This window comes from Glycine soja, chromosome 1 (genome assembly GCF_004193775.1).
Source record: "Glycine soja cultivar W05 chromosome 1, ASM419377v2, whole genome shotgun sequence".
Classification (NCBI taxonomy): Eukaryota; Viridiplantae; Streptophyta; class Magnoliopsida; order Fabales; family Fabaceae; genus Glycine; species Glycine soja.
The window spans coordinates 56,229,212-56,251,787 of NC_041002.1; the positions used below are offsets into that span (position 1 = coordinate 56,229,212).

A 22,576-nucleotide genomic window follows, 5' to 3' on the forward strand; every position below is an offset into this window, starting at 1 on the left:
TCGCACAAAAATACCACAACCACCACCGATTTTAATCACAACAATCAATTATCAATGAAAAAAAAATCAATCTTGAGTAGTAAAAAAATCATAGCATATCAATTATCAATTTTGAAAAAAAATTCCAATCTTTTATTGTGCAACCATTATCATTGTGGATCCTTTCCCTCTGTGTGCTAGATCTGCGACGACTCTGTCATCTTGTGGGTTGTTCCTTCTCGTCGTGGAGCTTCTCCCAGGTGGTAGAGCTTGTCTTGGAGGCTAGGCTACAATGGAGATTCTCGACGACGACGGGCGTAGATCCAGCGTCTCCTGGATGCCACAACTTATGTCGCCGTGAATCTACTAATCTAGCTGTGTGCGTCGAGACGGCCGTTGGTGGGGCGGCGGAGAATAGAAGATGAATGCGGAAGTAATTTTTTTTTTCCTTAGGATAAAATGGACTTTTAACATGTTAATAAATTATAAAAACCAATGATTCACTGGTGGATGCTTGATGGTTGGTCCTTCCTGATATGATTCCCCTTGTTTGATAATTGTTAGTTTGTTTGTGTACTTTCACATATGCCTTCTGCGAGGGACAATCTAATTGGACATATAAGTTGTTAACTACAGTTTCAGACAATTCTCGTAATTTAAAATTTTAACATTGATTTTTAGCATTAAGCCATTAACTATCATTTTTTGAATTTTTTATTTTATTTTATCAGTAGCATTTTGTTTTTATGATTGTCCTTCTCTTTTCTTAATGTTGTTTTTGAATAAAAAGTTGATGGTCTTGTGTTTTATCTGTGCAAAACAGCTTTGCACGTATCAAGACTCCTGTTAAAGGGCATTCATGCAAACATTTCCAGGTGAATATTCCTGCATTAGCATCACTTAATGTGGAGAATGCTTAGGGTGGGTTCTAATTAATTATACTGTGTTTCTTACCACAAGTATTAAAATTGGATTTAGAAGTGCTTTAGAAGTGTACTGTATGCAATAAAGCAAATTGTCACTGCAACTTGTGTATCTAGAATAATACCTTCTCATGCTAAAGTGAAAATTTTATGATGTGGTTAATTGCTTATAAGTATGTTTGTGGTGTGGTTGTTTGTATATATATTCCCCATTTGTTTCTTCCCTTCTGGCTGACATTTCTCTTCTCTTGTTACTGTAGTGTTTTGACTATGACAACTTCATTAGTATGAATTCAAAAAGGTCATCCTGGCATTGCCCTCATTACTATGAATTAAAAATTGCATTCTATTACTCTTTTGTTCTGTTATCCAAGGTCTACATGAAAAAAGAAATCTAACAGAACCACAAAATTTGAAACCAAAATATCTCTTCACAAACATTGGGGATCTTAAGAATTGAATAGATAACTGTTTTAAGGCTTCAAGCTTTACATGACAATCAGAACATCAACCTATTAATTGGAAACATCACAGAACCAGAACTACTTGCAACCAGCCACTCAAATCTTTTTATCAATTTAACGAAAGTTGACAAGTTGAAGAAAGCCTTGTGCACAATGATAACTGTTTTATCATGTGAAGCTTTTGCTAATCTTCTGCCGTGGTGCAAAAGCTGATTGCCATGTCCTGTAAACAGTCTTGCATTCTGCATGATATATTTTGCAAATTCCAACTCTCTCTCAGTGCCACCATTCCCATTAATACGACATGCTTAAGGTTCGATGAGATGCATTTAGGAACACATAGTGGATTTTGCCAATCTCTTCTCCTTCCATCCTAAAAGGTGGATTCGGCTAATGAGAAATGGGCTGAATATTGCTGTTAACAACGCACATGAAATATAATTAGTAAATATTAAAAAGGAAACATATTTGGCACTTTAAAGTCAGGAAACGTGATCAATGACAAGATTTTGAAGTTTGGGACACCTGCAGCCTGTTCTCATCAGTAAAATCCACATAGTGTAATTCAATATGGGATAAATTGTGAAATTCAGGAATCCAGCTTTCAATGCCTTCTCCACCATCATCCATCTGCAACAACAAAATATCATAAATCATCAATTTTCTTAAAAATGATAAAAAAAAAAACAACAAAAAACAAAGGAAGTGAAGTACTCAGTACCCAATTTATGCGCAGGAACTGAACACTGTTGACAAATTCCAATGGAAAGTCATGTTTATCTATAACGGCTCTGACCAACTTGGGCAGTTGTTTAAACTCTGGTTCAATCTTATTGCTTAAAAAATGTGGCAGCGTGATTGTCAAATCCTCAAGATTTGGGTAGCCAAAAAGAAGCTCCCCAAGAAGTCTATACTCTGAGAAAATAACAGCTTCCAAATGCAGGATTTGAAGCGAGGTAAGATGAACAGAGGAAAAAGGAGTTTTGACATGTAAGCCCCTCAATTTCAACTCCACAAGAGTTTTGTTTAGTACTGCAGCTCACCCTCCAACCAAAAACTCATCTTCACCGCCCATTAACAGGGTATTTATATTATATTATTACTCATAAACAAAATCTCTTTGTTATGTTCAATTTATTATTTTCAATTAAAATTAAACTAAGGGAAGATTAAATTCATGACGAAACAGTGATAAAAAGTTTATCTAATCATGAAGAAGAAAACAAATTCAAGATAAAAGGAAAGGAATCTTTTTTTATTTTTTATTTATCCAATATCTAATATTAAGAAATCAGATTTAAATTAAAAAGAAAAATATTTTTGACCTTTTTTATAATATCTAATATTAAGAATTCAGATTTAAATTAAAAATAAAAATATTTTTGACTGTTTTCTTTTACCTAATCTTCAGAAATAAATTTCAAAAATAAAGAAAATCCTTTTACCATTTTAGTAGGACAAAAACTTGCTCAATGGGAATAAGTTTGGAAGTGGGTATGATTTTTTTTATTGGACAAAAATTTAAGACGAAATTATATATTTTTAATTTTTCACTTGTATTTTATATGTTTCAATATGACTAATATAATGGGTAAACTACTTCCTTTGAACTCATATAAGTAAAAATAATTATTTTCACACTAATTAAAAAAATTAGTGCACATCATTTAATTTTACTAATTTTAAGTAAAAACTATGATTATTTCTAAAATATCTTTCAATGGAATTTATTATCATGAATAAAAAAGAATAATTAAAAATATAATTAAAATTAAATGAAGAATGTCTTAGTAATGATAACATTAAATTACAAAATTAAATAGATTTATTTATATTTAAATCTAACATACAAGATTATTTTTTTATTTGAATCCGAATGGAGTATATTTTATACTTAATTTTGTAAGGGTGATAACTACCTTTTTCGTTGAAAATATTGCATACTCTAACACAAAGGGTGATAACTACCTTTTTCGTTGAAAATATTGCATACTCTAACACAAAGGGCGATAACTACCTTTATGTTCAACCCTAAACTTTAACCAAATGTATATCGCATACAATAGCATCTTTGATTGGATGCTATGCAAATCGATTTGACAGTTTAATTTACACCATTACCTGTTCTATCAAATTCATAATGATTGTAGATATCATTGATCATAGGAAACATGGGAACACTTAACAGCTATCTTGTTTATTATTTTGTTTAAAACGCTGCTTGATGCAAATTGTAAATCTGCTCACTCACCACAAGACTTTGGTCAATGCAGGCCAATAAAGAAGAACAAAAAACACAAGAAGACAAGTTAAACAGCTTCATCTTCTTTGTAGTTCACGGCTTGGTCCCAATAATGAGGAACACCAGCATCCACAAAAACTTTTCGGGCAGCTGCTTCGGTGATGCAATCATGGACACTGAACCTATAGAAGCTGGGTTTGGCAACACTTCCTTGCCACACCAGAACACACTTATTGGCAGGCTTGTCATCATCTGAATCTTCATTTTCTTCTTTCTCTTTTGAAACTTCACTCCAATTAATACGTCTAAGCATAAGTTTCCCATACCTCTTAATTGACTTGCTTCCACCTTCAACAACAACAACACTAATACCATCACAAATCACAGCACATCCAGTCAAACGGTTCTCTTGAGCATTAACATCAACTCTGAATCGGGCCTTCGGATGTGAGAGGTCATTTATCCTGTAAAGAGAGACAAGTGTCTCCAGTGTATTTGGGTCATCAAACAGCTTCCTCTCCTTCTTCTCCCGCAGCTCGGCAGGAGTAAGCTTGCGTGCAATGTTCCTATCTATGTGAGCCTGCTCACGCTCTGCAGCTGCGGTACGTATTTCTTTTTCGAGCCGAGTAGGATCTTGAGTTGCTTCAGAGCCAAGTACTTTCATTAAATTGCTAATCTTGACCTTTGGTTTTGGTGGTTCTATGACACCCTGTCTTATCATCTCCTGTCGCTCTTTCTCCTTAGCTATACGTCTTTGCGTCCGGAGTTTCTTCTGCTCTTGCTTAGTTAGCTTGAGTGGTTGAGGAGGTGGGGGAGCAGGCTCAGCAGGTGGCTCAATTGGACGAGGATGCTCCACATAAAAATTGATTTTTTCTATTTTCAGTTTATCTTCGCCTATGATTCCATTATCAACATCACCATAATTTCCAGAATGCAGAAGAGGCACATCCCTGTTAAATTCAAATATCTAAGTGAATAAATATGTTTACATACAAACCATGGTATAAGACAATTATTTTGATAATATTTTCTGCTTCTACTTTTCAAGTATTTAAAAAACAAAATAGAAGTTCCCCCAAGATAGGCAATACCAGATTCAAACTAGATAATCATGTCAAATTGTTCAATCATTGTCACTACAATTTACCAACTATAATGGGGTTTTCACACTTTCTATTCAACTAGTATTCTAGCGGTCTTTTTTAAAAACAGCCAAGCTGGTTTATTCCAGGTTGTTTGTCACTTGAATCTTCTTCTAATGTGATTATACTTATCATTACAAACAACAGAAAGGAAGAACGGAAAGTCATAAATACCGAAACATGCATGTACAGTATACTTGCTAAATCTGAAATTCTGAATTGCAAAATTTGTGACATTCAAATAACACCCTTAAAACAATCCATGCACTTCTGCATACACAACTTATAAAAGGGAAGTAGTCCAGGTAGTAATAAAATTACCACCACTCAATCTCTGGAATTTGGTCCTTGGGCTTTTCTTTAATTACAACTCTCTCTGTTATTTCTATTAAGTTAGGATTTATATCAGGAGCAGCCTTTGCCTTTGCCAACTGTGCTTGTTTGGCCTTGTGCTCTTTTGCTTGAGCTTCTCCAAATTTACTCTGTCAAATAATAATAACAAAGCACATAGAAGGCAATTGAAAAGAATTAAGTAAAAGGGAAAGTCACCAGAAAGTGGGAGAAGGGGATGGATGGATAAAAATACCTTCAATTTTATTGTTTCAGCATCTTTTGACCATTTTCCTTCCTCTACAAATTGGAAATTCATCCTCTTGGGCCGCAGGAGCTTTGTTTTGTTGATACCCATGCTTGCATCAAAATGAGGATTAGATTCAGGATCGACATCCAATACAGGCTGTAGTATTTCAAATGCTTCTTTCTTTTGTTTGTTAATGTTGACCTGGAATGTTCAGACACAGATTCTAGCCTTAAGAAAGGAATCCCAAACAGAAAAAAAAGTAATTCATAAAAAGAGACAAATAAGAAAGCATCACACCTTTAATGTGCTAAGGTTGATGGGCTTAGTCACATTAATAACATTTCCCTGCTCATCTATTTCCCGTCCCTGAGCATCAAGACGAAGAACAGGGGCTTTTGTGGGTTTCTGCAGGAGAGCAACATCTGTTACCATCTGACCAGGAAACATATTTATCAGAGGAGCAAATTGTGGATCTTGACGAAATCCCATCCTGGCAGCAAGCTCCTGAGCACGCCTGACAGCTTCCAAGTTGGGCAGAGTTGCATTTGGAATACCAACAGCACTAGTGCCAATTACTGGAGTATTAGCAGAAGCAGCAAAAGCAGTTGAGGGGAACATTGACATATTTGCAACATGGCCCAAAGAAGCTGAGGTGGAACTTTTTAATGCCACTCCAGCAGCAGAAGAGGGTACTGCAGATTCATTCATTGAACCCAAGTTCGAGCTTCCTTGTGAATTTTGGCTAGAACTCTTATTCAACTGCACAACCAAAACCAAAGGCGCAGTGATTAATGCATTCAGAGTAACATGTACAGTTACAATAAAATGCCCAAATTACCTGAGGAATTTTCTTTAGCTTTTCTGACAACTCTTTCTGCATTTGTAAAGCTTTCTTAGCCTTAGCTAGGGCATCAATAGAGAGGCTCCCAGTTTTTCCAGCAGCTGAAGATGACCCATCTGTACTAGATTTTCCAGTAACCTCATGAGACCTGATAATACTAACGCCCTTATTTTCATTTGTGGTAGAATTCGAAGATACCTTGATAGGAAAGCAAGAAGGAGGAGCCAAAGATGTCTCAGGCACACTCATGGGCGCCACAGCAGGTGATCCCAAGGCACCCTGGAAGAACAAGGATAAAATACCAGTGAGTGGTGTCCCTCTTCAAGTGTTCCAAGAGGAATAATAGAAGAGAAGGAATTCGGAAACAAAGAACTGAGATAGGTGAACATGTAATCAAGTTGAACAGAAACAAAAATTGCAATAATGGATGCATAAGATAACAAACCATCTCTCTTGCAAACTGACTTATCAATAAGGTTAAGAGAATCAATCAAATTACACATTAATGGATGAACTAGAAGGATTGTCTCATAGTTACTCAAGTTAATTAGCAATCACATTCTACTTTACTTTCAGTACGTAGTAACTGAAAGTAAACAACCCTAAAATTTGACATGATATTCTAAACCAGCACTCGTGTATGAGGAACACTACGGAAGTAAACATATTACAATTCAATTATAACCAAAAAAATAGAAAACAAATGCTGGGTATCGTCAAAATTTTAAAACAGAATGTTAAAAGAAAGAAACTCACATTTTGGATAAACGCAGTGTCATTGGAAGAAGCTGAGCCATGGGCACCATCAGCGACTTCCTCCTTGACCTTGGCCTCATGAATGCCTCTAATATTATCATTACCATCTTCTTCTTCTTCCTCCTTCTTGACTTTATCCCCAAATTTCCTCCGTTCCCTCCTCCCTTCCTTCCTCTCCTCAGAAACCCTAATTTTCTTATCCTCATAGTCCCTGTCCTCACTGTGCTCCCTCTCTTTCCGCTTATGAGAATGTGAGGAGAGTCGTGGCTCCACCAAATCTTCCCTCCCCTCATCACGGTTCACCTTCAACCTAATATTGCTACCCTCTCTTTCGTAATCCCTATCCCTGCTTCCTTCTCTGTCATAAGTCCTATCCCTATCCCTTGATTTGTGGTCACGCTTGTGATTCCTGTCTGATCGATGACGGCGGTGATCATCAGAATCGCGATGGTATTTGTCGTCACGTTCCAAGTGTCGATCTCTGCTTCTCTTTTCAGATTTGACTCTGTCGTCCATTTTCGGGTTTGGGAGATGCTTCTTCTCTTCTATTGTAATTTGGGGATCACTTTACCTTAGCTCTTATCTTTGAAAAATATTAAATATGAATTATATTTAAATACCATACACACCAGATGACTTTTTACAGCTCAATGTCCCTCTTCAAAGCTAAAACAAGTTAAATCAAATTACAATAATTAAGAAGCAAATAAACATTATTCTCCTAGAAATAACAGTTTTTAATGATGTATTTATTTGATTATTTTTGGTGAATTCTTGTCCATACTTTGATAACAATTGGATTTTTTTCTTCCAATTACTAAAGAAGTTAGAAGAATTTAAATGAACGCTACAACACCAGAAGATCTCTACCAAGAGTAAGTTCGGCCTACCAAACCACATGAATTAACCAAAGATGGGGACCGTAACTACTCTTCTTGCATGTTCATAGCTGTTTTCATATTGTTTATATACTTATACTTATGTGAAATTGCACATTTTAGCACATATCCCTCTGTGAAATTGTCCTATATACTTATACTTATTGTTTATGCATATATCAATTGCATGTGCCTCAAATTTTTATCACACAAGTGTAACTAGGTTCAGAAATACTACTAAATACAAGCCCATTGCATCATTCAAGGAGATACCATGCACCAATGCCACTATGACCAAGAGTCTAAGATAGTTTCAAAAATCAAAACAGTTAGAAGAATCTAGATTATTCCAAATACACAGGGGAGTATAATACCGAGATAGTATTTGCTTGTCAAGGTCTATCTTCAGCAGAAAAGCAGTTCCATACAAATTTAATTTACCATATACATTGCCTCTTCATCACTTCATTTCTCCTGCTTGCCTAAAAATAACAAAGAAATGCAAAATTGTTGCAGGGTAGAGCGGAAAACAGACCTGAATTTGACTCCAAAACATTTCGAATAAAAAAAAAATCAGCTTCATGAAGATCAAATTTTAATAATTTCTTCAAAATCACAAAAACTAGTTTGTTTGCTTGTTTGTCTGTTTTCAATAAAAGGGGTTCTAATGAAAAGGGAAAATAGCTACGAATGTTGATGCTGTGCCCAGCAAGATTCACACTTAAAAATTACAAAATACAAAAAAAAAAAAAACAAAGTGAAAAAACCTAACGCAGGAAGCTGAGAGAAAGTGAATACAGATTCACGGGCAGATTGGAGAGTGTGGGAAGCAAGCAAAGCCACAAAGTCACTCTTAACCGCTTCGGTTCCGAACCTAAGAGCATCAATTTGGTGTGCTACGCTTTTTCCCGCTTCCTTTCTCTTCTTTCTACCCTCTACTATAATAACTTCTGTAGGTACCACGCAAGGAACAACCAACAGATCTAGGGTTTTACTTCAAACAAAAGTTCTTGCATTTTAACTAGTATTTGCCAAAAAGGGTCTGTTTTTCAGCTATTTACTAAAAAGGGCCTATTTAATTTTAATTTCATTATGTGATAATTTTTATTTTAATTTTTTAAAAGATTAGAAGTGTATGTGTAGGACAAGATTATATTAATCCATATGAAGTAAGAGCAAAGACAAGAGGCATTCAATGCACACTTTTGATGTTTAATTGTGGAGTTGCATTGCATCAGCTGTTTGTTTACAGTCCTTGAAGTTGAATGGCTTGAGGCCATACAGTGAGGGTTGTTTGGTGTCTTCATCTCCACCACCAGTCAAATATTATCTATATTTTCAAAATAAAATAATTTTCTTTGAACACCATAAAAAAAAATAAAAAAGAAAAGGAGAAGCTTTTTCCTCTCATTATTCAGAAGGAACGTGTGTTCGTTTGTTCGGTGGTGAATTCCTATCCACACGTCTCACCGGAAACATGTCAGCGGTGGTTGCTGGTTCCTCCTCTTCATTCTCTGCCACCTTCACCACCAGAAGGAGCCCCTCCTTAAAAAACTCTCAACTCTCTCATTCCAAGGCACTCACTTCACCTCAATGCCAGGTTCTACTACTTACTATACTTTGCTTATTACAAGAAATTGTTACATAATTTGAGATCACGTAATTGAACGTTATTAACTTTTTCTTATAAATTGAAAATCTCGAATATATGTTGCGTGAAGATTTTTAAGTAAGCACCATGGACACATGATTATTTGGGACCACGTAATAATTTATCCATTGCTATTGATTAAGAAATAGAATTCATTTTGCTCTTGTATCTGCAGAAAACATCTTTACAAGGGCTCTCACTTCATGAAGCCAAAAGGGGTGTTTCAGAATCCTTCCTAGTTGAGAACAACAATGGTTCCTCCATTGCTGGAAGGAGACTTGAGATCACAGCACGAACTGCTGGGGCTTCAAAGACAATTGAGGTGGAGGTTGACAAGCCACTTGGCCTCACCTTAGGCCAAAAGTCTGGTGGTGGTGTTGTCATCACTGTGAGTATCTAGCACCCGTCTATTCAATTGAATGATTTCCTATTTGTGAATGAGGATTGTTTATGCAATGCTTGTTGTCTTCTATAGGCTGTTGATGGTGGTGGGAATGCAGCAAGAGCAGGGTTAAAGGCAGGGGACCAAGTCCTTTACACTAGCAGTTTCTTTGGGGATGAATTGTGGCCTGCGGATAAGCTTGGATTTACTAAAACCGCCATCCAAGCAAAGCCGGACTCTGTCTACTTTGTTGTCAGCAGGTTCTCTAATCCATCTTTGTTCCATTCTATCTTCTTAATTGCATCAATTCTCTAGTAAATTTGTTGTTGACGTAGGTTATTCTTATTATTATTTGGGTATGGCTTCAGTAGCCAACACCCCAATCAATTGATTGGGGTACGACTTTTATTTTTAGCATAGGGAAAATGAGATAAAAAAAAAAAAACTGAAGAAATAATTTATAAGTTCATTCTGCAACTCCATGAAAACTATTGTGGCACTTAATATGTTCATCTTTTTGTTTCAATGATATAAAACGCATAGAGTCAAGTCTCTCTAATGTTCATGTGATCATAATGTCATTCAGTCATTCCTTCTAGTATTTACCTAACAGCTGCAATGACTTAACAACTTACATATCTTCATCTTTTGTTATTAAGGGGTGCTGAAGTAGACGTTAAAAAGCTCACAAAGCGACCTGCTCCTCCTCGATTTGGAAGAAAACTGACCGAGACTCAAAAGGCAAGATTCATTTTGGATTGACATGCTTGTTCTTCCTCCTAATTATTTGTTGTCTAGGTTAAAGATGATATTATGTCCATTTTACAATCAATTGTTGATTAAGGGCACTTCCATGCAGGCGAGAGCTACTCACATTTGCCTTGATTGTGGATACATATACACCTTACAGAAACCTTTTGATGAGCAGGTACGTCCAGCATATAAAAACTTACTTCTAAGCTCTTCCTCGATTCTTTCCTTCAGGTGCCCATGGTTTTTGAAAAGATGGAAGGCCTTCTATGTTAATTTATTATGATATTGGCATCAGCAATTTTCATGGTGGTTATTAAAAGGGATTTCATAGTGAATAATATTCCGCATGATTCAGTTTTTAACCAAATCCAGCAGTGTCATGTAGTCTATGTAGTCAACCTCACCAAAACTTTATTGTTGTTGTTGTAGTAGTAAGTAGTAACGGTATCGGCATTCATCAATTTTCCTATAATTTTGCTTATTCTCATTTCTTTAGTGTTGCTCTCTGCAATATTCAGGCATCATCTGCTTGATAGACCTTCTGTGTTGATTACTATATTCTTTTGTGCTTGGCAACTTGCCATTATACTGAGTGATTTGATGATAACCATAAGGTCTGTGCTTCAAAAACTTGAACCAAAAATTTATAAAATGATCTATGTTTAAATTGCAAGTCATGTTCCCGGAAAGTTTATCTTCTTGAGATAGTATTTGTTGAAGTTGAATTATCATTTATCAACGTGTTGATTGGTTTTTTTGATTGCCAATTTGTTTTATCATGTGCAGCCGGACACATACGGGTGTCCTCAATGTCAAGCACCAAAGAAGAGGTTTGCTCGTTATGATGTTAACACTGGAAAAGCTATTGGTGGGGGCTTGCCTCCAATTGGAGTTATTATTGGACTCCTGGCTGGTGTAGGGGCTGTTGGAGCTTTGCTTGTTTATGGTCTTCAGTAACATTTTATTAATTCCACGACATGTTAATTTTGTTTATTTTCTGTCCTCCAAAGTTGTCCAATATTGGAGCTTGTGTCTCAGAAAAACTCCTTGGATGCTCATGTCAAAGTTGAATGAAGCTTTCTATATGAGATTCAAAATAAATTTCAAACTACTACTTTTTTTTTAGGGTGGGTGGGGATAACTGCAATACGTGGGGACTTATGGTTACAACAAATTTATCATTTTTTTTTCATATTTAGCAATTAAATTTTACTTTTTCATATTTTAGGACTTACACTGTTAAGGACCAAAGTAAATATTTATGCTTTTAATAATTTACAACATTTATTATTTATAGATTTATAAAATAATTAAGGATATTTTAATAAAAAAAATTAATGTAAGAGATAATTTGAAGGGAGTCTAACTCACAAAAAAATGGGATGTAGTTGTTGGAAATTACTATTTACACCCTAAATTTTGATATTCTCACCCCATGCGCTTTAAATTTTGTTTTTACAACATATCCTTTCATTGGAAATACATTTTATTGTATAAAATATACAACGGAAATAAATTTTTGTTGCAGTATAAGGGTGGAAAAAAATGAAATAAAAATATGTATTTGTTGTATACTTTGAACAATGAAAATATATTTCCATTTTGTTTTTTTTTCATACCTCCTTTGCTATAATAAAAATATGTTTTTATTATATTAAAATGAAAACATATTTCTGATTTGATTTTTTTACCATCTTTATACTGCAACAAAAATGTGATTCCATTCTTGTCTATGTCAACCACAAAACATAATTACAATTCTATTGCAACTGAAAGTCAAATGTGAGGAAGGAGGGGAAAGGGAATATGTGTAGGTAAGGGAGGAGGGGTTATTTTGTCCCTTTACAGTTTCTTCAATGATTTTAAAAATCTTACAACATGCAAATTTGTGAAACGCTATTATTTCCTTCGGCATCAGGGAGTATTGTAATAATATTATAATTTTCATTTATTTAAGTTTTTTTTCTAATGATTTTATTTTGAATACTGTCTTATAGTTTGGAATCATTAAATTCTTCATGCAAAATTAAAAACTGTCTACTTTTGAAAAACAATATAAAAATAAAACAGTTTAATTAATATATATTGTTAGTAGCATTTTTTTATAAAAGTCAAGAAAATTTACAATACTTAACAATTTGTCATTCTCTTTGTAAAAAAATACTATGCAATGTTTTAGGAAAAAAAATGTTCCAAAATACGTCATTTTACAAAATTAGTGTTACATTTATTTTCAAGATTACCTCTAATCAATATTTAGTGAGAATAGTGTATCAAAAGAATAAATTAATCATTAATTAAAATAATAAATGATATATTAAAAAGTTACGTGGTATTTTCTTTAAAATTCAATAAAATTAATTATAACCTTAAATATCATATAATGGGGAACAGAAGGAGTAGAATTTAAAAAATATTTACGCTACCAATACATATACTATTTATTCAAAATACAATAATAACATGTAAAATAGTTGAATTGAACTCAGATTTTTTAGTGATATATAAATATCATACAATTTTTTTTAGTGAAGATCAATATGTTGACCCAATAACTGGAAAGAGTTGCAAGATACGATCCTGCATTTGGTCGAATGTGGCTCATCTCCTTGTAGTCATCCCTTTCCCTGCAAAAAAAAAAAATTATATATATATGTTGAACCAATATAATAATTTAAGAATTATAATTAAAATTAAAATTTAAAAATATATTACATTAACGAAATCCCAAAAGAAAAACTGCCGAACTGAAATGTATCATAAATAATATTTTAATGTCTAAGACGAATCGCGTGTAGAGATTATCACTACCAATTAATACAATGCAATAAAATACACAAGTTAACGTATTTGCGATGATTACGCCTGACATTTCCTTGAAATTCAAAAACATGGGAGCAGAACAGTGCAATTATTGATTTTGGCATGATTTGGTGCTTGCATCTGATCTCTGTGTTCCAAAACAATACTACGATGAAGAGATGGGGCATGCAAATGGTTACTTAACTAACGGGTTCTTTCTAAATACCCAACAACACCAACACTGCACTTTCAGCATTTTAGGAACAGGAACCCCCACACTCCACAGTTTCTCACTCAGGTAATTCCCTCTCTCTCTCTCTCTCTCTGCAATTTCTTGAAATGAGTTTTGTTAAGTTACACGCTATTTGGTTGTTTCACCACCCCTTTGCTTTGTTGCTCCTTGCGTGTTCGAAGAAATTCCCTAATGTCAAAAACCCATATTGCCCTGGGGTTTCTGATGTGATGATCCTTGGGTTCCTGATTTAGGAATTAATATAGCCACCCCTATATGTCTTCATGTATAATTTTGTATCTTGCTCCACCTCATTCTGTGCTTTAAGGACTTGTTTACATCTATTTTCATTTCCATTTGCTGTGTTCACTTATTAGCACCTCATTCAGTGCAAACCTTTGAAAATAGGAATTTTGTAGTTAAAAGTGAAAAAGGCCTGTAGTTTTTCTGCTTAGGAATTGATTGCTGGCATTTCATAGTTATTAAGCTAGAAAGTGCTTAGGAATTGTTGCATGCTCTATAATTGATAATTTTGTTACGGGTGTTATCATATCATATATGTATTAAAGAGAGTAGATGACAACAACAAAAATTAGAAATGAGAATGCTCTGTGATCTAGTATAAGGGATGAAATGACTGCATCAAATGTTGGAAATTTGAACGATTTCTAGCAGCAATAAAAGATTTGTGATGCTAGGTTATTTAAAAGTGAAAAAGGCCTGTAGTTTTTCTGCTTAGGAATTGATTGCTGGCATTTCATAGTTATTAAGCTAGAAAGTGTTTACGGATAGTATAAAATAAATAGATGTATTAATACCATAATCATGAAAACTAAGGGTGTAATATATAGCCCAAACTTGATTATCTCCTTGTACTCTTCAACTTTTCCCCTGTCCCTTTTGATTGCAAAGCTATGCGTAAGGTGGGTTACTACTTACTAGGCCATGTACAATTATTGTGTGGCTTTTGGATGTTCAATTTCGAACTGAAGTTTTTCTAAATGTGGAAATTATTAGCAACTACATAACTAGGTGGTGATGTTATTATGTTTGTTCTTCTTACAAATATGCTTACAAAGCCTGTTTTAAGACTTGCTTTTCATATTTTTAGTTTGTTTTGAAGTAGTGTAATATTCTGTAATCATTTTTCTTAATCGACATGTTTATAACAATTGAACTTTAGGATTCATCTAATTACAGTTGAAAACACTTTCTTAATGGCCTAGAGTTGTTATTTGAAGTTACAGGCTTGCTGGTTATGCAGATGTGGATTCTTGTGTTATTGGAAATACATTTGATTTATATATACGGCTAGATATTTTGGGGGGGAAGGGTGGGTGGTGAATTGAGATAAAAAAAAAAAGGGTTTATTCTCCTGCCCATATGCAGACTCATCAATGGGACCTAACTGTTTTGGTCATTACTCATTAATTTGGATCTAATTTATGGTAAGGTCAACTTAAACTTATAAGTGCCATATTGTGTAAACTTGTCACATTACTTGTTTGACAACTGCCACTCATCCTCAGTCAAAGAAGATTCCCATTTTGTGATGCTTAACCAATTTTCTATTTGACATTCAAGTAAACATAGTAGACATTGTTGCATGCTCTATAATTGATAATTTTGTTACAGGTGTTATCATATCATATATCCATTAAAGAGAGTAGATGACAACAACAAAAATTAGAAATGAGAATGCTCAGTGATCTAGTATAAGGGATGAAATGACTGCATCAAATGTTGGAAATTTGAATGATTTCTAGCAGCAATAAAAGATTTGTGATTCTAGGTTATGTGTTACTATGAGCATTCTTTATGAACATTCTCTATTTGATTGATGTATTTGCAACCAATGTTATTTTGAAATGATTACTCCCTTTCTCTTGTCCCATTTTTTTTTTGGTTTTATTTATTACGAGGAAAATACTTCAAAGGAAACAAGCAATAAAATACTTATCTAAAAGACAACCTTTTATCTGTTTTTGGGTGGGGGTGTAATTTTTTTTCTGGAAAAACCTATAATTTTCCACTCAAACAAATGAATCCTAATGATGCACTTAATTGTAACATTTTCATGTTTATTTTGTCTTATTGTAGGGTGTAACAAGTTTCGTTCGGGTGTGTGTAACTATTGCTGCTGAGGAAACACCTCTATATAATTTTATCCTTTTGCCATTTCACTGTGTCTCTCCTGTTGGTGAGAGGCAGACATGCACATTGGAATGATGGTGATGATGACTCCAGCATTGAAGACCATTATGTCATCCTATCATGACTATGGCAAGAATTCCCGTCTATGTCCTTTGCCTATCAGTCGATCCAGAAGCCGTCAGTGGCGCCAATGCCGCATTGGAACCTTCGCTGTAGCCATAGCAGCACTTCTCATATCTACCACTGCTTGGCTTTCCCTTGTCTTCTCTGATGCAACTACCTGTTGCTTTCATCACTTAAAGGATTGGGAAAGTAGCCCCCACTTTTTCAATTGGAAGAAGTGCATCTCTCATCGTCTTGCAAAAGTAACACCTCCACCAGCTCTCCAATATGAGACCGTGAATGCTCATCTTCATAATGGTAGCAGGACTGTTGAACAGGAAGGCTTGTCACTTAAACATATTGTTTTTGGCATAGCAGGATCATCTCAGCTTTGGAAACGGAGGAAGGAGTATGTCAAATTGTGGTGGCGTCCTAATGACATGCGTGGCCATGTGTGGTTAGAGGAACAAGTGCTTGAAGAACCTGGAGATGATTTATTGCCCCCTATCATGATTTCTGAAGACATCTCATATTTCCGCTACACTAATCCCATTGGTCACCCTTCTGGCCTCCGGATTTCTCGCATTGTCAGAGAGAGCTTTTGCCTTGGCCTCTCTGATGTGCGCTGGTTTGTCCTCTGTGATGATGATACCATCTTCAATGTGAATAATCTAGTTGATGTTCTCAGCAAGTATAATTCTTCTGAAATGATTTACATAGGTAGCCCCTCAGAGAGCCATTCGGCAAATACCTATTTTAGTCATTCAATGGCCTTTGGCGGTGGTGGGATTGCAATAAGTCATTCACTTGCAAAGGCTCTCTCTGAGATACTTGACGAATGCATTGAGCGATATCCCAAGCTTTATGGTAGTGATGATCGACTGCATGCCTGCATCACTGAACTTGGCATTCCACTGACATGGGAGCATGGTTTTCATCAGGTATTTTGTTGATCCATTTTATTTTGACCACATCTTTTATTCTTTTCAATTTTTATTTTCTTTCCATTCTAAGAGAAGGAATATTTTGTGAGATGATTATTATGATTGATTATCGTCCAGCTATTACTGTTTTTCTCATTCAGAATATGTAAATGATTAGGATTAATTTTTCATTTAATCTTTCAGTGGGATATAAGAGGTGACGCTCATGGTCTTCTATCCTCTCACCCAATAGCACCATTTGTATCAATTCATCATGTTGAAGCTGTTAATCCCTTTTATCCTGGCCTGAGCTCTTTGGACAGCCTGAAACTTTTTACAAATGCCATGAAAGCCGATCCCAAAAGCTTTTTGCAGCGTTCAATATGTTACGACCACGCACGGCATCTAACATTTTCAGTGTCACTTGGTTATGTTGTTCAAGTCCTGCCTAACATTGTTTTTCCTCAAGAACTGGAGCGCTCTGAAAGGACATACTCTGCTTGGAATGGTATTAGTCAAACGAATGAATTTGATTTTGATGCCAGGGAACCATACAAATCTGTTTGTAAAGGGCCCACTCGATTCTTCTTGAAAGATACTAGAAGAGAGGGTAATGCTTCTTGGGGTTCATATGTTCGGGGTAGAGATAAAGATGATTTCAAAAAGAGAATTTTATGCTTTCCTCACTTCCCCCCTCTGCACAATGTGGGAGAGATCCAGGTAGCAGTGCAACATTTGAGCAAGAATTGGCATCTGGTATGTTTTATATATAGCACTTAAGCATTTTATATGATGATATTATCAGTTTTCAATCTTGATGACATTTCTTGATTCCACTGTTTGGTTGTCCTAGGTTCCACGACGTCTCTGTTGCCGACAAAGCCAAGCTGGCAAAGAAATACTCCAAATCTCAGTTGGAGAATGTGGGAAGGGAACTTTTAGCTCTGTCTACTGATTATGATTTGTACATGATTTGGCCTTTCTGTGAAGAGCTAATTCCATGCGGCATTTTTTACCCCATGAATTGAGCTTTCTTGAACTTCTATTTTTTCGCTAGTAGACACTTGAACTTGCAGATGTTAGAGAAAAGGTTCCCAACTGCAAAAGCCATAGTATGCAATTTTTCTATATGATATCTATCTCTACGCCAACACACCATGTATACATACTTGCTTTTTAGGAGTATTTTAACAAAGTTACACCTAGAGTATATTTTAAGAAGATGGATGTCATAACTTGTTAAAATACATTTTCTAGAATATAGGTGGATGTATGTTAGTAAACTAAAAATTATCATTATATCATATTTGAATAATTAAAATTTTAACGAAAAATACACACGATCCTTTTAATGATCATTTCATCACTAATTAATTTTTAATCTTGATCAATTCATATATATCAAAACAGACGACTAGGGATACGATGCCTACCAACCCAGGCATATGCTAGGAACCCAAGGTTCTTCCCTTCTTGTAGGCCCTCTATGATGTCCCATACCATTCCAATTCACAGTAAGGGTAACTGTGTGCAGATTGAATTTTGTTTGATCTTGCATTTTGGATGAAAGCCAAACATGTAAACCCCTCCCTCAACTCAACCATTCCATTAGCTTTTTTTTTTTTTTTTTGTGAATCAAACATTTAATAAATGGTTAAAAGCCTTTAGGAAAGCTAATACAAGCTAAATCGGCCATCAATGGCATGAGCAATACAATTAGGTACTAACGAACATATATACTATCTTGAAAAAAGATGATCTTGCCCATACTTAGCTAAGGCATCAGCAACTTCATCGGACTCTCGCATGACATAAACCAACGCACCTAATCGTGATTTTGATGAATTACTATCTCTTTTACCATAATAAAATAAGGAAGTAAATTACTGCAACCAACAGACAGTAACCTTATCGCTGTTTGCCAATCCAAGCCAACTTCAAACCATGGGAAATTCCCCATACTCCGCCGCCAACATCGAACAACCACAATTTAGAGCTGCAAAACTTGTTATAAAAATTCCATTTTCATCTCGAATAACAGACCCATCACAATTTAGAGCTATCTCACCATGATTAAGAGAAATCCTGTAATAAGCTAATTTCTCCCTCCACCCGAGATGCAAGCCAAAATCTTTAATAGCCAAAGAATAACTATAACTATGGCCAGTATTCCACGCTTTCTCCACCGCATCAACAAAAGAGATTCGACTTGCATTGCGCCTCCTCCACAGGACATAAATTAATGAGCCAAAGAAAACTTCCATTTCATCATACGGAAAGGCTTAGTGAATCATACTTTATTTAGAACACTGTATGAAGATGTTACATCTCTAATCTTTCTCTTGATCTCAACCTCAAATTTACATTAAAATGATCTCTACTGATTACTGCAATCAGTTGCCTTAAAGGAAACAGTCTTTCTATCTAAATCAAATCCAATCAAAACATTTGATTGAGCAAAATTGCCAAATATATATTCTCCATCAGTAGTGCCAGCCATTGCAAAGCAAAATACCCCATCTTTTGGTGGGATGAAGGTTTGAATAGGCATCAATTGCACATCTGCCCCCTCAAAATGAGCAATCAAGATTGGCCCTTCCAAATTTGTCTCGCTTCTGTAACAAAGTTGTGTGCCCAAATCAGGGTCATCATCTATGGGCAACATGTTACTCTGCACCTTCAATTCCTTCACTAGTCGGTCATAAAATTCTTGTGGTAAATATGTTGCTGGTGTACCTGAATCAATCATTATATTCCCCTTGGAAAGCATTTCAGAAGAATTAAAGGACACAAATGTGTCTCCAACACTTATGCCTTCCAATGTGACAAGATAAGGAGTCTGACCTTCTTCAGAGACCAAAGGAGTTGCGGCTACTCCTTCACCTGAAACATCACTGGCATCACCAAAACTAATGGTACCTAAAGTGTGAGGGTCTGCATGAAAAGGAACTAGGCACTGAGAGAACCTTTTGCTCCCATAAAGGTTACCAAATTGTGAAACAAGTGAGAGAGGGCCCCCACCTAGTCCAATGATTCCCATGTCGTTTTCATTGAAAGTTCCTGAGTTGCTGTGCCCACACCCAAATACAATGTCTCCAACAACAACAGGTTCTCCATCAGTGGAACTAAATGTGACAGTTTCCCTTGCAAGCACCCCTTTTGTTACTGAAGAATCAGCATAAGCATAACTATAAGCGCACAGTTTTTGAGGAGAGCAAGAATGACCAAAGAGTGAATTACACTCCTCTGAATCACATGGAATAGGAGTGTATGTATTGGACCTTAGAGGCTCAAACATTGGACTTTTCTGCCTGTAACAGCCCTGGCAAGGTGTGCATTGTGCCCACACAAGATCACTGCCTGTGTCAACCAAACCATACACGTCAACCGGTGGTGTTCCCAATGTGAGTTTCATGAGATAGTCGCCATTGTTGGACGTCACTCTAGTGAAGACACCATTTGAGCCAAGTCTATGCATATGAAGTTCATCTGATTTGTAGAAGGGAGAATAATTGGGGGAGTTGTGACGGATTAGTTGAATAGTAAACCCGGAGTTGTCAGCTCCCATTGGTGTTTGACATAAGAACGTATACAGTACAAAAAAGTACAGATGGAAGCAGAGAATGTTGGCCATGAAGTTTAGCAAGGGATAAAGTCAGGTAAAAAATAGAGGAGTTTATTTCATATATATATATATATATATATAAGCGCAACATGTGAGTGGGGAAGTTGGTATCGGTTAGTCACAAGAAGTAGACAGTAGCAGCATGTGAGTGATTTCTGTGACAAGAGATCTAGAAAGTACTATTTTGCTCCCTGGTCCCTACTACTTAATTTTCTCTTTTTTTCTTTTTTTTTTTTAAGGATAAGCAAAGGGTTCAAGACCCAACACTACCCAGAGAACCTGGAGAAAGCTACAACACAACGGGGACATCATGAATGGCACCATGTAGTTGGCCAAAAGGAAGTGGCACTGTTAAATAAGTTTGTAATCAGCCATGTTGATATATACCTTCTTTGATTCTGCATGCGCATTTGCATTCAAAGATTTTCAACTTGCAATAACTTATATATATTCAGTTGAAAAAGCTGAGAAAATGCCACACAGACTGCTAAGAGACTAGTATTAATTACTAAGTAATAGAAAATAAAAAACAAGGATAGGCATGAGGATTATAAAGTCAAACTAAGATACACCAAGTTACCAACCAAACCAAACCAAAAACAACAACCAACAAAAAATGTACAGCTAAAATGTGTCGCCGGCACGACTACTCTTCTCCTTTTTTCTGTTTTCTTTTTTTTATTTTTATATTTCGTGTAAGTGATACCTTCCATTCCGAGTTTATGACTAAGAACGCGACTACTAGCCAAACTGATAACTATATGAATGCAATTCATTCCAATAAATCAAACTTGGTAGACATGAATTTTGGTTTTATTGTTGTAAAAGGTTGCATTTTATTAGTCATATAACTGAAGATATCATATCTACTTTGATTTTCATTATAAAAAAAGAACGGTTTATGATTCCCACTCCGTTTACACCTCTTTTCTTTATTTAAATCCTTAAAGATTCAAATGATACAAAAGAAGTAAGAAACTATGGTTTTTATGTATTATTAGGATTTGTGTAAAAAAAAATGTATTATTAGTGTTGGGAATAAATTTGTATGCCCTCGATCTAAGTCATCATGTAATGAATTCTAATTTTAATAATAAAATATTATTTTATTTTCATTGTCATATTTTACTATTTGACCAAATAGTCATTTGATAATGTTCTTGATTAAAATTAAAGACTTGTTATTATAATAGAGATTATGATAATGAGAAACAAATTTGTTCTAATTTTAATCTAAACCGTTCTTGATCATAAGATTATTGTAAATAAAATATTAATAATCCGAATAGATTAATATATATGTGATAGTATTTACTGGATAAATATTAATAGATCTCATTTATTAATTTGCATATATAGATGAGTCACATGTTGATATGATCATTGAACTGACTCAATTGAAATTTTCTAATGGTTAAAATTTATCATAAACTGTAAATAGAAAATTCTCAAGAGGTATAATAGTTTTCTTTGACATGAGATTGTCATAGTAATTAAGAGGTTATTTGTTGTATTTTGATTTCGGACACCTAATGTTTTAGAACACTTGTTGAATGGATATTGGATATGATATGATTAAATACCTGTAGAATTAATGATTAATCAAGAAAGAATTGATGAACTCTTGATAATGAGTTTGAACTCTATGAATAAAATTATATCCGGACCAGGAAAATTAAATGAAAGAAGAAATGAGTTTCTTAAGTTATTATGAGTTAACTCAAAAGGGTTTGACAATAATATCATACTTAGAGTTAACCCAGGGTTGTAAAGATGGAAAAAATTATTACACTACTCTTCTAATGGTTCTTGAAAATAAAATGTTACTGCATGTTATTCGGACATTAAGGAGTGTTACTAGACGCCTACCTTGATTGGTATATTAATTTGATTGATATATTACCGAGTTAGTATTGAACCTACGGAGTCACACACAAACGAGTGTTCTAATCTCTGTTAAAGAAATTATTTTAATATTTGATGATTAATTAAATTAGAGAATTTAATATGATCAAATGATTAAATGATTTCAAAAAGGTGGAATATTATAATAGTTTTGCTAGCAGTGAAAATATAAATAATATGAAAGATTTGATAAAAGAAGAGAAACAAATATGTATTTAAAATTTGGGTTGAAAAGGCGACTA

At 34.9% G+C, this 22,576-nt stretch overlaps 5 protein-coding genes across 9 annotated transcripts; 2 read left to right on the forward strand and 3 right to left on the reverse strand.

Annotated features, from left to right (window-relative positions):
* Positions 1-1,334: 1,334 nt before the first annotated feature.
* LOC114398677 lies at positions 1,335-3,539 on the reverse strand. The gene is made up of 4 exons (XM_028360860.1): positions 3,488-3,539; positions 2,088-2,398; positions 1,892-1,996; positions 1,335-1,781 (listed from the first exon to the last, which is right to left on the reverse strand). The coding sequence occupies exons 1-4, from the start codon at positions 3,537-3,539 to the stop codon at positions 1,740-1,742; spliced, it is 510 nt and encodes a 169-aa protein (XP_028216661.1). The 3' UTR covers positions 1,335-1,739.
* On the reverse strand, positions 3,404-8,784 carry LOC114366835 (protein RDM16-like). 5 transcript variants are annotated; one of them, XM_028323860.1, is made up of 9 exons: positions 8,604-8,784; positions 8,180-8,287; positions 7,557-7,593; positions 6,928-7,472; positions 6,169-6,450; positions 5,628-6,089; positions 5,337-5,531; positions 5,072-5,232; positions 3,404-4,558 (listed from the first exon to the last, which is right to left on the reverse strand). In XM_028323860.1, the coding sequence occupies exons 4-9, from the start codon at positions 7,441-7,443 to the stop codon at positions 3,676-3,678; spliced, it is 2,499 nt and encodes an 832-aa protein (XP_028179661.1). In that variant the 5' UTR covers positions 7,444-7,472; positions 7,557-7,593; positions 8,180-8,287; positions 8,604-8,784; the 3' UTR covers positions 3,404-3,675. The 5 variants fall into 5 exon arrangements, with proteins under 5 accessions (XP_028179661.1, XP_028179666.1, XP_028179644.1 ...); XM_028323865.1 differs by lacking the exon at positions 7,557-7,593; XM_028323843.1 differs by lacking the exon at positions 7,557-7,593 and having other exon boundaries at positions 6,928-7,510.
* A 270-nt stretch (positions 8,785-9,054) lies between these two features.
* LOC114366864 lies at positions 9,055-11,702 on the forward strand. The gene is made up of 6 exons (XM_028323883.1): positions 9,055-9,405; positions 9,632-9,844; positions 9,932-10,098; positions 10,498-10,579; positions 10,698-10,766; positions 11,378-11,702. Exons 1-6 carry the CDS (start codon positions 9,283-9,285, stop codon positions 11,546-11,548), a joined length of 825 nt encoding a protein of 274 aa, XP_028179684.1. The 5' UTR covers positions 9,055-9,282; the 3' UTR covers positions 11,549-11,702.
* A 1,676-nt stretch (positions 11,703-13,378) lies between these two features.
* On the forward strand, positions 13,379-18,025 carry LOC114366870. The gene is made up of 4 exons (XM_028323894.1): positions 13,379-13,691; positions 15,726-16,822; positions 17,009-17,560; positions 17,658-18,025. The coding sequence occupies exons 2-4, from the start codon at positions 15,839-15,841 to the stop codon at positions 17,757-17,759; spliced, it is 1,638 nt and encodes a 545-aa protein (XP_028179695.1). The 5' UTR covers positions 13,379-13,691; positions 15,726-15,838; the 3' UTR covers positions 17,760-18,025.
* Positions 18,026-19,086: 1,061 nt separating this feature from the next.
* LOC114366878 (aspartic proteinase CDR1-like) lies at positions 19,087-20,448 on the reverse strand. The gene has a single exon (XM_028323906.1). It carries the CDS (start codon positions 20,436-20,438, stop codon positions 19,182-19,184), a length of 1,257 nt encoding a protein of 418 aa, XP_028179707.1. The 5' UTR covers positions 20,439-20,448; the 3' UTR covers positions 19,087-19,181.
* Positions 20,449-22,576: the final 2,128 nt, after the last annotated feature.